The 14,103-nt window shown below is 44.2% G+C and overlaps 1 protein-coding gene across 1 annotated transcript in view; it reads left to right on the top strand.

Annotated features, from left to right (window-relative positions):
* Positions 1-2,861: 2,861 nt before the first annotated feature.
* The window catches only part of CD109 (CD109 molecule), a gene marked incomplete at its 5' end in the record, with an annotated part of 79,930 nt that continues 68,688 nt past the window's right edge, over positions 2,862-14,103 (top strand). The window contains 2 exons of the mRNA XM_082480744.1: positions 2,862-2,920; positions 3,285-3,445. Of these exons, the coding sequence (XP_082336870.1) occupies positions 2,862-2,920; positions 3,285-3,445 (220 nt within the window). The remainder of the gene's footprint in view (positions 2,921-3,284; positions 3,446-14,103) is intronic.

The raw sequence follows: 14,103 nt of genomic DNA, 5'->3' as shown, positions 1-14,103 counted from the left end.
ATGTGGTGCTTAGGGACATAGTTTAGCGGTGGTGTTGGCAGTGCTAGGTTGATGGTTGGACTTGATGACCATCAAGGTCCCTTCCAATCTAGACAATTCTGTGATTCTATGATTCTGCACACTGTGCTGATAGCCACTTGGGGGGCTATGTTGCAAACGGGGCCACTGAAATGAGCTGCATTAGAAGTAAACCTCTGTCCAGGAAGAGCTGTACGGCACAGGCTGCAGAGTAGGGCTGGGAGGGCTGTGAGCCGCAGAGCTGGGAGGTGCTGAGTGGAGAATGGGAGAGGGAGCTCCTGGGGCTGGCTTTCTCAGGGGAACCATCACACAGTATAAGTACTCCCTGTGCCCTTTGGGCACCAAAGAAAGACCACAGTTGATAAAAGAATGAAGGAGTCGAAGTGGTGTTTTGAGGAAGTCACAGTTTACATTACAATGAAAATTAGCAGCTGCAGAGCACTGGAAAATCAAGACCTTGTTTAGATGCTGGTAAGCAGTGGCTCAAAATTTATGTCCGAAGTGGGCTATTATGTGTTAAAGTTTTCTGCTAATTGAGAACTTACTGAATCCTTACGTACTACATTTCATTCCTGAATGGTATTTTTAACCGTAAAAACCCTTTACTACTTACAGTGCACTATATCCTGTTCGGAAATTAAATAATGAAAAGGGGCTTTAAGTGTCTTCTAACAAGGCAGAAGGAATCAGAGGGTGGTGTAACTTCAACAGAGGAAACTCCATGTTGGATTAGGAAGGGAATGAAGGGGGTATGTTCAGAGGATTTAGGGCTTCACACATCTCCAAGTGGTAGGATGGTCCTTCATTGATTTAACCTGTCTCTGAGTACATGGATGTACCTCTAAGAAATAGAATTTGTGTGTTGTTATTGAATGGCATCTAACACTTATTTCTGTTCATCCGTTTCTTATCAGTGATACATCTATTCAGGACAGATAAAATTGTAATATAGATAATCCATTTCTTCTCTTACTTCCTGCTGTAGTATTCCTTTATTGGTATTTTTGTAGAAGAATATCAAATACATATTCAAAAGTATCTTTAAATAACAAGCGTTTAGGAAAAAAAAAAAAGGGAAGATGGGAGTCCACAAAAAAAAAATCTGTGACATTTGCAAACACTTTCACTAATGGACTTTTGAGCTACATCCATGCTAATGAACAGTGCCAGCAAATGTTCTTGGGACTGGAAGTTGATTGTCTCTACCCTCAAGTTGCCCTTGGCATGGTTTTGCTCTGGCCAGCAAGTGCTCTCTTAAACAATTCACGGTACAATTTGGGGGTTCGCATGGACCATACCCAATAGGAAATTTGGATGTGGCCACCTTGTTTTGGAGACGAAGACTGCTGATTAGTATTGACAGGTATGGTGGAGTGCCAGTTGGGCTCAGTGCCAGAGACTGCAGAAACGTGTACTATGAGTAGCTTTACCATCCAAGGCTGGGGTGCTTTTTCCCACTGTCTCCAAGAGAAAGAGTCGCAGTGACTGTTTATCTTCACTGCCTGTTTCTCACAAGCAACAGGTTAAGGACTTACAGATAACAACAGCAAACATGCTCAAACTTTGCTTCATCATGCACCTTTTGCAGGTGAGGAACTGCCAAGACTGACCTTCCAGGCAACACCTGTGGTTGCTGTAACATCACTCCTTCCCTGGTCTACAGATGTGGCACCCTCTCTCCTGTCGTCACGAAGACTGGTGCCCCCAAAAGAATCAGCAGAGGTATGAGAACTTACAAAAGCAAATTTAAAAGATGTGAAAAGACTGCATGACTGCCTGGGATACTGTTAGAACACAGAGTTTATGTACATTGACTGTTCATATCTGATTTTTGTAAGAACAAAACATTATGCTTCTATCCAGGGCTATAGCTGACTATATTTTTTCTGCGTAACACAACGCAGAGGATGCCAGCCCAGCACTTCTGAAGACACAAGACTTCAAGAACTGTGTGGAATTTCTAAATGTGTTAGACTTGTGCAGGGATGAAAGAATTCAGATGAATCAAATCATCGTTAGATGTGTCTGGTCTACAGAGTTACAGGGAACGTGCTAAAGGAGCAGAATCAGCCAAGCTGCTTCAGTGCACTATTTGGACTCGGAAAGTGGGTTGATGCACATGCAGACATGACCTTATTGTACAGATATTGGGCACAGAGGACAGTCCAGCAGACATGACCTTATTTTACAGATATTGGGCGCAGAGGACAGTCCAATGCCGGAGCTACATTACCAATCGGTTCACGTTTAAGTAGCTACAAGGCTCCTTGAATTTCTGCCAGCGTCGTTCTCCCCGTTCAGACCCAGAACCGTTCCCAACTTGCCTCCGAGCCCCAGTCCCACTCCAGCTCGCCTCAGCGGGCTCTCCAAGCCTCTGCCGGGCAAAGCCTTAGCGATAAACCGGCAGTTCCCCACCGCAGGCGGATGCTCTGCCCGACGCTACGGGCAGAAGACGTGACTCCCGGGGTTTATTTTGTAGGATGTTGTGTTCCTCTGAGAATCCCACCCGCTCCCCTGCTGCGTCTTGCCCGAAGATGCGGGTTGCGGGCTGCGGGGACCCGAAATCCACCCGTGTATGTGTGTACCTCGCTGCTCGGCTGCTCCCCACCCGTTCCCCCCCCACCCCCTCCGCCCCGGGCCGGCCTTGGGAACGCCCCCGCGGGTTCTCATGCGGCTGCCGCTGGCGGATCGCGCCTGGCGCTGGGGCAGCGCCGGCCTCTCCCTTCCCTCCCCCGCCCGCCAAGGCGCCTCCCGCCCGGCCCCGGTCCCGCTCCCGCTCCCGGCCCCGGCCCTGCGCACAGCAGCGGACACACCGGGCTGCGAGGCAGCGCGCACGGAGCGCCATGGCGCGGACCCTCGGCACCCTCCTCCTCCTCCTCTTCTGCAGCTCGGCGGCTGCCGGGTACGTGGGGCGGGGGGGGTCGGGGGCGGGCGGGGGTGCGGGGGCGCCGCGCCTCCCCCTCCCCGCCCGGCGCGGAGGCTGAGCGGGGGCAGCGGGGCGCTTCCCCGGGGGCTCCCCGGCGCCCCCACCCCGGGCAGTCCCTCCGGAAAGCGGGCAGGGCAGCGCTGCCTCCCCCCGGCCCGGGCAGCGCCTGGTGGGGGAACATCACCTCCAGCCTCCCCGGCGGAGCGCGACCGGAGAGCTTTGCAACATTTGTCCTACGTTATTATGTGGACGCTGTTACTTTTTTTTGGGGGGTGGGGTGGGGGTGTATTGTATTTCACTCCCTGCCCTTTTCTCCCCTCTGCCCGTTTGGATTTTCCAGACCTACGTTCCTGGTGGCGGTTCCCTGGAACATCAGGCCTGGAGCAAACGTGACTGTGGGGGTAGCCCTGCTGCCGGACAGCCCGGCACAGGTCACCGTAAGGGGAGAAGTGATCAGAGATAACGAGACCATCTTGAGCAGGGAAATGGTCTTTGAGAAAGGTAAGAGAATGGAGCTGGCTTGGAAGGATTTTAGATTTGCCTTCCCCCACGCATATTTTGTTCCTCTCAAAATATCACAGCTTCTAAACGGTACTAAAATAGGAACTTTATTTTACCAAGTAAGGGTCATTTATGGGAAAATCTTGTGCTCTGCTGGCTCTGTGTGCAGGTGCACAACTGAGCTGGCTAGCCAGTGATTGCAGGGGTGAGTTAACACATTGTAAACTCTGAAAATTATCAGATAGTAGCAAAGCGTGATGGATGTGAGGAAGGAAGTATTCTGGTCAAGGTAGTGGGGCCACCAAAGAAGTAGTAGAGGAAGAGGGGCTGTCTTCTCCTTTTCTTCCTCTATAGTGACTTTTATTTCCTGCTTCTTTTCTGTTTAACATCAAGTTCAGTGAGCCTTGCATGAGTTTCAACCTGTCTGTTGTTGTCCTTTTCGACATTATAAAACAGTCAAGCAACTGGTAACTCCAAGCATGTGGAAATATGTGGATGTCTGTACCTGCACAGCACAGAGAACGATGCTTGACACTGGGAGTTGCTGAAGTCAGAGGAAATAGTGGGTGATCAGGAACAGGTATGACACTGTATCAAGCTGGATACAGTGAGGAAAAAGGAGAAATGCTTTAGTGCATTATTTGAAGTGCATGGATTTATTGTTAAGTTTTAATCTTTTTCCAGTCTCTTAAACATATTTGAATTTTCCATGCTTTTTACTGGATAAAAAGAACAGAAAAAAAAAAGAGAGAAAAAAAAAAGGTGCTGAGCATGCAGTGTATTTCCTCTTGCAAAAATCTTTAAATTTAGTATGTGGCCAACCACTCTTAAAAATCAAGTTATATAATTTGTTAGTCATTTGTTCTCTGTGAACAAACTTAAGCAAAACTGTTACACCCCGGCAGCAAGGGAACTGCCCTGTAACAGAGGATGTAGTGTTGGAGGTGTGCAGCTGAAGGTGCTACAGGAGTGGACCAGTTATGAATAGAGTTACTCAGATAGAAAGCAGTTTGTCAGAATAAGATTCTGAAGCTTTACATTCTTTACTGAAGAACAAAACAACCTTAAGATAAAACATGTAGCGATATTGTATCTGTGTTAGTCTAAGAATGTGGCTGAAGGAAGACTGGGGGAGGTTTCATTAGGCCAGCTGTTGCAGTTGAAGGAAAAAACCCAAACGTACCTCCAGGCACACAAAATCTTCTTTAAATGACATCATTGCTGCATATATTAGTGCCCAGAAAACGTTGCTTTATCTGCCACTTGGGCCCGTTAGGTTACACAGAGCGGCTAATACAGTGGTATTACTGTTCCTGCGGTGCACATGAGTTTGATGACTTTTATTGCCATGTGTCTGTGCAAAATAAGTATTAAGGGAGGCAGGGTGTAGCTGAAGTTGTTGACTGTGCCGAATATCCGGAAAGCTGGAGCTGATTGCCTACCTTGGGTAGGCTGTGAATTCAGTGGCACTGTTGCCTAAGCTGGCTCAATTATGTTCTGTGTTTTTCCTTGCATGGTGACAGCAAAAGTAGGGGATTAACTGCTTTGAGAAACTGATCTGACTGAAAAATAAAGTTTTTATTTTGTTGAATATTTTCTTAGGCAGACGGGTTCCCTGGTTCAGTGTGCAAACATTTGTGTTGATGGAACTGAGATGGGCACAGAGTTGGGAATTGGATGCTTGGGACAGAGGGCAGGCGGGCAGGCTGAGGTCGCTGTTTTTATTAGTGCTGTTTAATCTTGCAGGCCGAGTTCAGCCGAGTACCTAAGCGTAAGAGCTATTACATACCTGTCTGGCAAAGTGCATCTGCAGTTGCTTGAAGTTAAGGATGTGCTCTGGTTCTCCAGCAGCAGCTCAGTACGGTACATGTACTGGTCTAAATTTCTGAGTTAGCTCTGTTAAAGGATCTTGTTGAATTAGAGGCACAGTCATTTTTTCTTTATATAATATAACTCTTGCTTTATATAAGAACTAGAGTGGTTGCCTTCTGATGGTTGATAAAACATTCACTGTTTCAATGTTACGGGAAGTGGAATTTTGATATCTGAGTGATTCTTGGGGAAGTGTCCATTAGAGAAAGGCTTTAGCAGTGGAGGTGGTTCACATCTTTATCATGCTTTTCATATAACAAAGGGAAAATAAATATATTTATTAATAAGTATCTAGTTTGTATTCTTTGGAGTGAGGGAGAAAGTGTGCATGCAGAGGTACTTAAGGAAGTGCTGATACTTTGAGCTTGGCTCAATATTCCAGAATCCAAATGTACTGTAGCAAGGGTGATTAAGACCAATGTTTTGGTACAGAAATTGAATTAATTAGATTAAATGTAGCGAAAACAGACCAACTGAACGTCTGCAAGCAGGATGTTGCTGCTACAAGTAAACTTTGTGTGAGTAAGCACAACTAAAAAAAAAAGTCAGTTTCTCACTGGGAGAGAATAGGTTTCCATTGTCTGCAGTAGGCTCCAGAAAAACACAAAGCAGTAACTAAAGCTGTTTCTGTGCACCGTATCAAGCCTTGACACATTTTCTGTGGGGATGCAGTATCAGAAAGATCTTCACCCTGATTGAAAATGACTGCAGAAGATAACAATGGCTTATGTGCAATTTGAGCTGTTGGGTTTTCTGGGTCAACAACAAAAAAAAAAATGATGGGAATAACAGGCAGGCAAGTTAAATTTTATGCATGAATGGCTTGATTTCAGTGATTACAGTGAAGGGTGACTCTTGCCATGCATATTTATCCAGTCATTGATCAATAAAGATGTAGTTTGAATTGGCAAGAAGTGTTGTCTTACAGGGTTTGCTACCCAGACATTGCAGTGTGTGTTAGTGTACGAGAAACCTTATACCTTAATTGCAAGAGCTTCTGAAAAGTCTGTTTTCCTTGTTGGTGCTAGAATGATTTGCAAAGAGTAAGTATCATGTAAGTTGAAAAAACAAATTAGTTTTAAGAAAAGCTTTCATGTGTAATGAGGTGTCATCTTTACCCGACTACGTGAACGTTTTTAATTCTTAGGAATAAGATTTAGTTAGATCTTCTGGTACTTAAGGTGCAACATAATGTACTTAAGGCATGGTGAGTGAGAACTCCTTTGTGAACTGAAAAATCTGGTTTACAATAGCATGTGTAGTTTGCGTTCCCTGTAAATTACTTGCATGTGTTAGTTAATTTGCACTGCTTTTCTGTACTTCTAGAGAGGAGTAAACATACTTGTTAACAGAACTTACTGAGCTACTAGCATGGTAAATACTCAGCTAGGATTTACGAAACATGATATAGTTTGTGAGAATGTCTGTCAAGCTCAGACATGTAGTGATCATCCATATAGACAATGGAAAAATCTGCTTTTACCAGAAGGCATGATTTGCATACTTAATAATATGGTTCTGACCACATTAAAACAGTAGTAAAAAACACTAGGAATAGTAAGTTGTAAAATAACAGCAAAATGGGAGCGAATGGCCTAAGTATGCCAGTCCCTTTTGTTAACCTTGAGTTGCCTCTGTGTACCTTATTTCAGAATCAAATGACTGTGTTGTTGGTGACCACAAAATCTGTGCTGAAAATCTGTGGGATAAAGGATTTTGCTGGCAGTTTAGTGGGACAGCTCCTTTCTGCCTAATTCTGTATCAATGCCTAAAAAGCCAAATAGCAAGAGAGTAGGAGAACCATGATTTTGTGTCCATAACCTCCATCTCCAAACCTATGTGTAACTGTGCCTCATGAAAAATAAGTTGTCAAATAGTCAACATATGCAGAATGAAGGAAAAGTTTTGGGGAAGGAGGTGTTTGGGATGGATCCGGAGACAAGGGAACTAGTAGAGAAGGGGGCTCTCTCTTAAGGGCTTTTGTATTGCTGAGTACGTATAAGAAAAAAAAAAAAAGCAGGTTTCTGTGCCTGTTGTTGAATCCATCCTGCTAACAGGCCCAATAAGCAGTTTGCAGAAAAACGGGAGTAGCTTGAGCTTTATCTTATTGATAGGATGCGGTTTAAGATTTAAAGGAAAGAGTCCTTCTGCGGCTCGAGGCTTACGTGTTCGTATGTGAGGTCGTTCCGATCACCATGTTCTTCACCGATATCCAGCCAAAGAGAGTATGGCAGATATTGAACGCTACAGGCTGTTTCACAGTACCTTGAGAAGGGTGGGATAATTCACTCATACCAGAAATGGTGGCAGCGGGGCAACTTGTACAGAGGAGGAAATATTACGTGCGCCAATGTGGGGTTCCCTGTTGCTGCTGTGAACTGGAGGGGCTTTACAGCTGTTAGGAAAGGGAGGAGAGAGAAGAACAAAGTAAAGACTGTGAATTTGGGAAAAAAAAACATGCCAATAAACAACAGGAATTGGGAAGTAGGAAGCTCTCAGAAACAAGAAGGAAGGGAAGCAAAGGGAGAAAGCTCTTGAAGGATTCATACGAAAGGGATAAGTACACATTACCCTAACATAGCAGAAGGGTAAAAAATAAAGTAACTAAGCACGATCTTGTCACTGGCCAAAAGTAACAGAATAAAGGAAAACTGTGTGTATAAACTGAAAATGAAAACAGATTACAAAGGTTGAGCTTAAAGGAGTAGCATGGGTAAGAAGGGACAAAACTGGACGGGCCAAACCATGAGTAAGAAAGAACGTGAAGGGTAATAAGGCATGATTTTTAAATATCATATTGATAGCAAGAAAGCTAGCAAAGGATGTGACTTGCTACTCATTCTGATGAGAAGTGATGCTGAGAGGCAGTAAGTGTTCAGTCTTCAGTAAGAGGATCAACTAACTGCCATGGAAAAGGACTAAGAATTAAGGCAACAAAAAGGGAGGAACAGGCTAAAGAGGGCTTTGGTAAAGTAGATGTTTAGATCTGATAAAATTGCCTGTAGAATATTTAGGGAATTGATTGGAATAATTTTGAAACTGCTGGTGAAGCTTTGAGAGCATGAGTGAAGAGAGAGGTTCTGGAAGATTGAAAACCTGCAAATAAAATGTGTTCCACCATGGGCTGACAGGGGTTGCAGACGGCGAAGAAGCAGGATATTGTTATATTTTGACTTTAGTAAGGCTTTTTGATAGTCTGGTGTGGCACTCTGACAAGCCAGCTGGGGAAGCGGGGACAGCATGGAACTCTTATTAAACACATTTATGGCTGGATGGAAAATAACATTCCCAAAGTAGGTCTAAGTGGTTCATTCTCAAACTGGGAATGGATTGCCCTGAATCTATTGTTCAGTATGACTGACATGGATGAAAAAGGGAGAATGTTTATTAGATGAGTGAAGGGGTGGCAAGGATGCTGGGAGGAAGGATTAGATTTTGAACTCATTTTGGCTAAAGGAAATGAGTACGGGGAAAAATGGGGTGTGATTCACTAGAGCAACTTCATAGTTCTGCTTTTGAAGAGGAATAAAAGCGTGCATTTACTGGGTGGGGAACGAGGTGAGGCAGCAGTCCTGCAGAAAAGAGGGGGTGGTGCGTGGGGGTGGGTGGTAGTTTAAAGGTACAAAAAGGTGAAAGCTTGTAAGTAATACTGTGGTGCTCAAAACAGAAGGCAAATACTGTACTTGGATGTATACACAGAAATGTTTTCTGTAAGCCATGAGAAAGTATTCTAGTAACCTTCACAGCTCCAAGTAGGCATCCTGGGGAATGCTGTGCCTGATTTGGGGCACTCCTCATGGAGGCCGGGAACCAACTGGAGAAATTCCAGGGAGAGCAGAGGGAAAGATTGGAGATCTCTCAGGAGGCAAGTTCAAACCAGACAAAAGAAGGTGGGCCTTCACATGAGATGGAAAAAAATTGTGGAACTCCGTGTCCCAGGTGTTGTGGATGGAAAATGTGATTGCACAAATTTATGAGACGTACTGGATCAGCCCTTGATGGACTTTTAAAGACACTAATTTGGGCTTTTCAAGGCCCAGGCCTCAGACTGCATAGGCTGGGAAGGGTGCCCAAGGAAGGGTCACTGTGTACTTGTTCTGTTTTTATGCTGTTCAGTTGTCTGTCCTTGACCATTGCTGGAGACAGGACCTTGGGCTAAACAGACCTTTGGTTTGGCCCTGGGAGTCTCTTCTACCTTCTGGAGAGCATTTCAGGGGCGATGGGAGAAACTGGGGTGAAGGCTCAGGAGAATTGTGCTATGCACCTGGTTATTACCCTTCAGGTACATAAAAGGTAGGTTTAAAGAGAAAGGGGTGGGAGCTAACAGTGGATCTCCAGAGGGGTCAAGGTTGATGTCCTTAGTGGTGTCTAATTAGAAAGAGATCCGTGCTGAAGCGTTGAGGGTTATACAAGCACCTGCAGAGGCAGGAAGCAATTGGGAAATTCATGGGTCTCCAGTCATATACAGGTGACTTCTCTTTTCATGAGACTCTTAATGACTATCTGCATTGGCAGCATTGCTGGTTCTCGTGCTCTGCCATCCCTGACTACCTGTTTGTGAAGGCAGAGTTGAGATCCTATCTGCAGAAGCTGAATAGCACATGGCAAGAGATGATGCTGGTTCATCTAGATTCACTGCTGTCCAAATAAGTATGCGAGTAGGAAACTTGGCCGGAGTGACAGACCCCTTCTCCCCCACTTCTCCAGCTCTGGGAAGTGCAGTTGTGAGGTCCAGGTGCTTATTTTGTATGGTTAGAGAATGATATTGCCTTTATTTACCAATGAAGGAAGTTTCTGGTAATATTTTTATATATCTAAATAATTTTGTGATCTCAGAAAAATTATGTGGCTCTGTCATCGCAGACTCTGAATGCATTCGAGAAAATGGAAGAAAACCAATATGAAAACAAACCTTCTTCTTTCACTTCCTCTAAGAGGAAACTTAAATAGTGCCTGAATGTTTTATTTGCAATGAGTTTGAGAGGTGACTTGACTTTGGAATTTTGCTCCACTTGCAGCAATTGATGCGATGAGGGTGGTATTAATACCGCCAAATCTCTGGCATCGACGGGCTTAGTCACATTTTGTCCTCATATGATTTCCCTATGTTTTAAGTCGGAATAAAAACTGCAGCTGCTTTAAATTGCAGTAATAGTGGCTTTGTCTGTGTTTATTTAATGGACAACAGAATGGATAATAATGATGGCCAATGGTGCCTTGAAAGCAGGATGTGCACAGATGCCTGTGTGTTTGTGTGTTTGTGTATAGTCACCATGGGAGAACTAAGTGAACGAAATGAATTTCCCATTTAGTTGTGTAAAAGGCTTAAGTTTGAGATTCTGAATTGTCTGCGTAGTTTCATAGACTGGATCTGATGAGTTTCATAGACTGGATCTGATGTCAAGAAAGTTTTTTCTGTAGTTTTCAAAACTTGTGTTGCTAACAGCTGTAAATTTATAATTCTCAGGAATATAGTTGTTTGGGCATGGTAAGCACTGATAACGTCACGTGTATGACAAAAAGCCCATGGATGGCTCTTAGAGGCTGGTCTTGGGGGAAAAGTTGAAAAGAACCTCTTCTTGTGTTTAAGTGCCTGGGATGGTAGCTGCTGGACAGCTGTCAGAAGGTCTCTAATAAAAGAGATGATTTAGTTTTAGAAATATGAAGCCATTTTGTTTTTCTACCTGGCATGCAGTGTCTCAGATAAACCACAGAGCGTTTTAAACATGGTGTTCCTGCAACTCGCTGCGCTCTGACCACTCAGCTGAAAGTGGTAATAATAGTAGAATCCATAGAGTCAGTTGTTTTACTTTAGAACAGTGAGTGGATAATTAAATGTCTGAATAATCGCCTAAGTCTAAAAAGAAAATAGAAGGGCCAGCCTTCAGGAAACTTGGTGTTTGCTTGTGGATGTGGCAGGGCAAGGGAAGGGTCGCTCAGCATTGGCAGCGTGTGTCTGTCTGTCTGTCTATCTGAAGGGGTGAGAGATGGTGGTTTTCCTCAGGGGTGGATGTGGCAGAGTGCTGGTGAGAGAAGAAGGGCTGAACTGGTAAAAGGGACAAGCAGGGAGGTACCACAACTCCTCTGCCATGTGAAGCAGAAAGACACCGGGAACGCCATGGTGGGGGGTAGAGGAGAAGGAGGACAGCACTCCTTCTCTTCATACCTTCCAGTAAATCTCTATCTATTCTGTCCTGGCCATGAGTGTTTCTAGTTTTGCCTTCTGTGGTTGGGTTTCCACCACTCTTCTGATTGTGGGGTAAAAACAGATTGGGGAAAACCTTTGCATTTAGTTGGAGAAAGTTTTTTTTTTTTTTAGTTTTTTTTTTTTTGTCATGAATCGTCCTGGTTTTCAAGAAAATATCCCTACACTGCATTGCAGACTGAAGCTAGAACTTGCTAGCGACTGCAGATTTTGGTAAAACATGGCTTTAATCACAAAAACATCTGTGCGTGTTGCCTTTCTCCTGTCCTCAGAGCTGCAGTGCCCTGTCTCTTGGCCCGACCCTCAGGTGATAAATTCTGGTCCAGTTCAGATTATTTTCTCCTCTCCCTTCACATATTTCTCCACAGGCAGCACTGCTGCCCTGCCTCTCTATCTCCCTTTATGATTTCTGAGTGCTTTTAGCCTCCAAAATTGCAAAAGGGACTGAAAAAGGATAAGGGGGCGGTGGAAATAGGGAGTAATGAGTGGCTGCGGAGGGAAGCGTACGTAGTGCTGGCAGGCTGGAAGGGTTTAGGAGGCTTTGTGGAGCAAGTATATACCTCTTTACGACAGGCCTGTTGGTTTCATTTGGCTTTGGATGTCAGCCTGTTTACCGAAGTCCACTAGCAATCCCTATTGCATGCGTTTGAGTGCTGTATTGCCCCTCCTTCTATCGTCTGGCCCAAATTTAGCCATAACTTAACAGCAGTGGCTCACACTATGTATTTTGGGCTACTTGCGTAACTGACCAATACTAATTTGGCTGCTAATTTTAGAATAATAGATGAGGAGTATAACATATTTAAAGAAAACTGCAAACTCTACAGATTTGCAGGCCTTCTTTTATGAGGAAAAAATAGTTTTCACTCCCCAGACAGTTTAGGCCTTGGTATTTATGCTTACTTTTTTAAAATTATTTTTTAAACACAAAATAGTATATATTTTGGATAGGAAGAAAAAACTGAAAGGACATTGAAGAACAATATTTTTAAATTTCTTTGATGTTAAAATGAGTTTTTGAAATAGACTCCATGGTAGAAAAAATTCCATTTACTGCTGCAAGATTATGCTTTTCTGTAAACATTTTCTAAGCATGGATATGTGAACACAGCTGCCAGAAGAAAGACGTGGCATCATTTCAGTAAATCAGTCTGAAGTGATTCCAGTTATATTTTTCTGTTCTCACACAGGACTAAGAAGGAACGAGAACATAGGTAGAAACAGTTAAATAAGAAAGTTCGTTTGTAGCGATAGGTGTCATATGAGGTAGAATATAGAGTCAAGACCTGAGTTTGTGTAAATTAGAGACTGAAGTGCTGCTGTACTGATTTATATTGGCACAAGCTCTAGTTCACTGTGCCAAACCATACAGTCGTTTTTCTGGAACCTGTGTCCTTTTTGGGGAGTGGAAGCTGAAACATTTATGTCGAGTCCTAGTGCTGGTGGTGTCAGCTCAAGAAGGGGTAGCATAAATTTCTGGGTTTGGGTCAGGCCCGTGCAACAGGAAGAATGTAAGATGCCATCGTTTATGCAGCTTTCCGTAAGTCTAAAAAAAGATGCGTGTATTTGGCTCTGTAGAGTTTTTTCCTATTTGCTTTGCTGATAACAAGACTATTAGACCTCCAAAAAATGGCATGGTGGCAAGGTACATTAAAAAGATGACTTAATTTCCCACTGCTGTCTCTACTGGTGACATGTCCCTACCACATTGCCTTTGGTTCCTCTTCTGCTGGACTGTCCTAAATGCCAAGGACTGAGGAAAAGGAGGCAGGACAATGTAGCATTTGTTTCCGCAGTATTTCCATATATTTCCTCAATGCAGTATTTATTGAATGAATACAGTACGAGCTTCAGGAATTCTGTGAGAGAAATGATTTTGTGAGTGACGAGGAAGGATATTTTTTCTTGAAGGACCATGTGACTTCTGTGGGGATTTTTTCAGTTGTTTGGGTTTTTTTGACTTTCCTCAAGATTAGCCTGGAACAGTCCACTGAATTTTGCCTGCCTGCCCCTGCAGCTAGGGCATGGCTCCCAGCTGGGAGTTTTCTTTAACGCATCCCTTGCGGTAGCAGGGACCCAGACTCTTGCCTGGTCTTTCCCCTCCGTGGCCCGTTGCAGTCATGCCGGTTAGTCTGCTGTCGCAGAGAGCAGATGCGACGAGTCAGGAGGAAGCGTTTTGTGCTCTGTGATGCTTGGTGCAGGTGATGTAACTCTTCTGGGCTCCTTTCTAAACCTTCTAAAACTTCTGCTGCCTGCAGTTGGCTACCTGCAACCATTGGGATCTGTATTGAATAACTGAAGGGAGAGCTTGCAGGGATGGAGGGTGACAACTGTTGCTATTTGTGGGGCCAGTGGACCCAACTGATGTCATGTGTAAATCATGTGGAAGTGTTACACACTGCACCAGGGTAAAAGTATCCAGCTGCATGATAGCAGAGCGTCCAGCAGAGCGGTGCCACTTGCTAGCTGTTGAACTGCGGTGAACTCCTTACAAACCTGAGATTGCTGTATGATTAAATTTAACTTTTAATCCATCAAGTGGACAGGAAAATGTGGTGAATTTCAGCAATTCAGCATTGGC

Source organism: Vanellus vanellus (assembly GCF_965231255.1).
Source record: "Vanellus vanellus genome assembly, chromosome: 3".
In the NCBI taxonomy this organism is placed as follows: domain Eukaryota; kingdom Metazoa; phylum Chordata; class Aves; order Charadriiformes; family Charadriidae; genus Vanellus; species Vanellus vanellus.
Note: the sequence above shows the minus strand (reverse complement) of the source record. Positions and strands in the feature narration are given on the sequence as shown.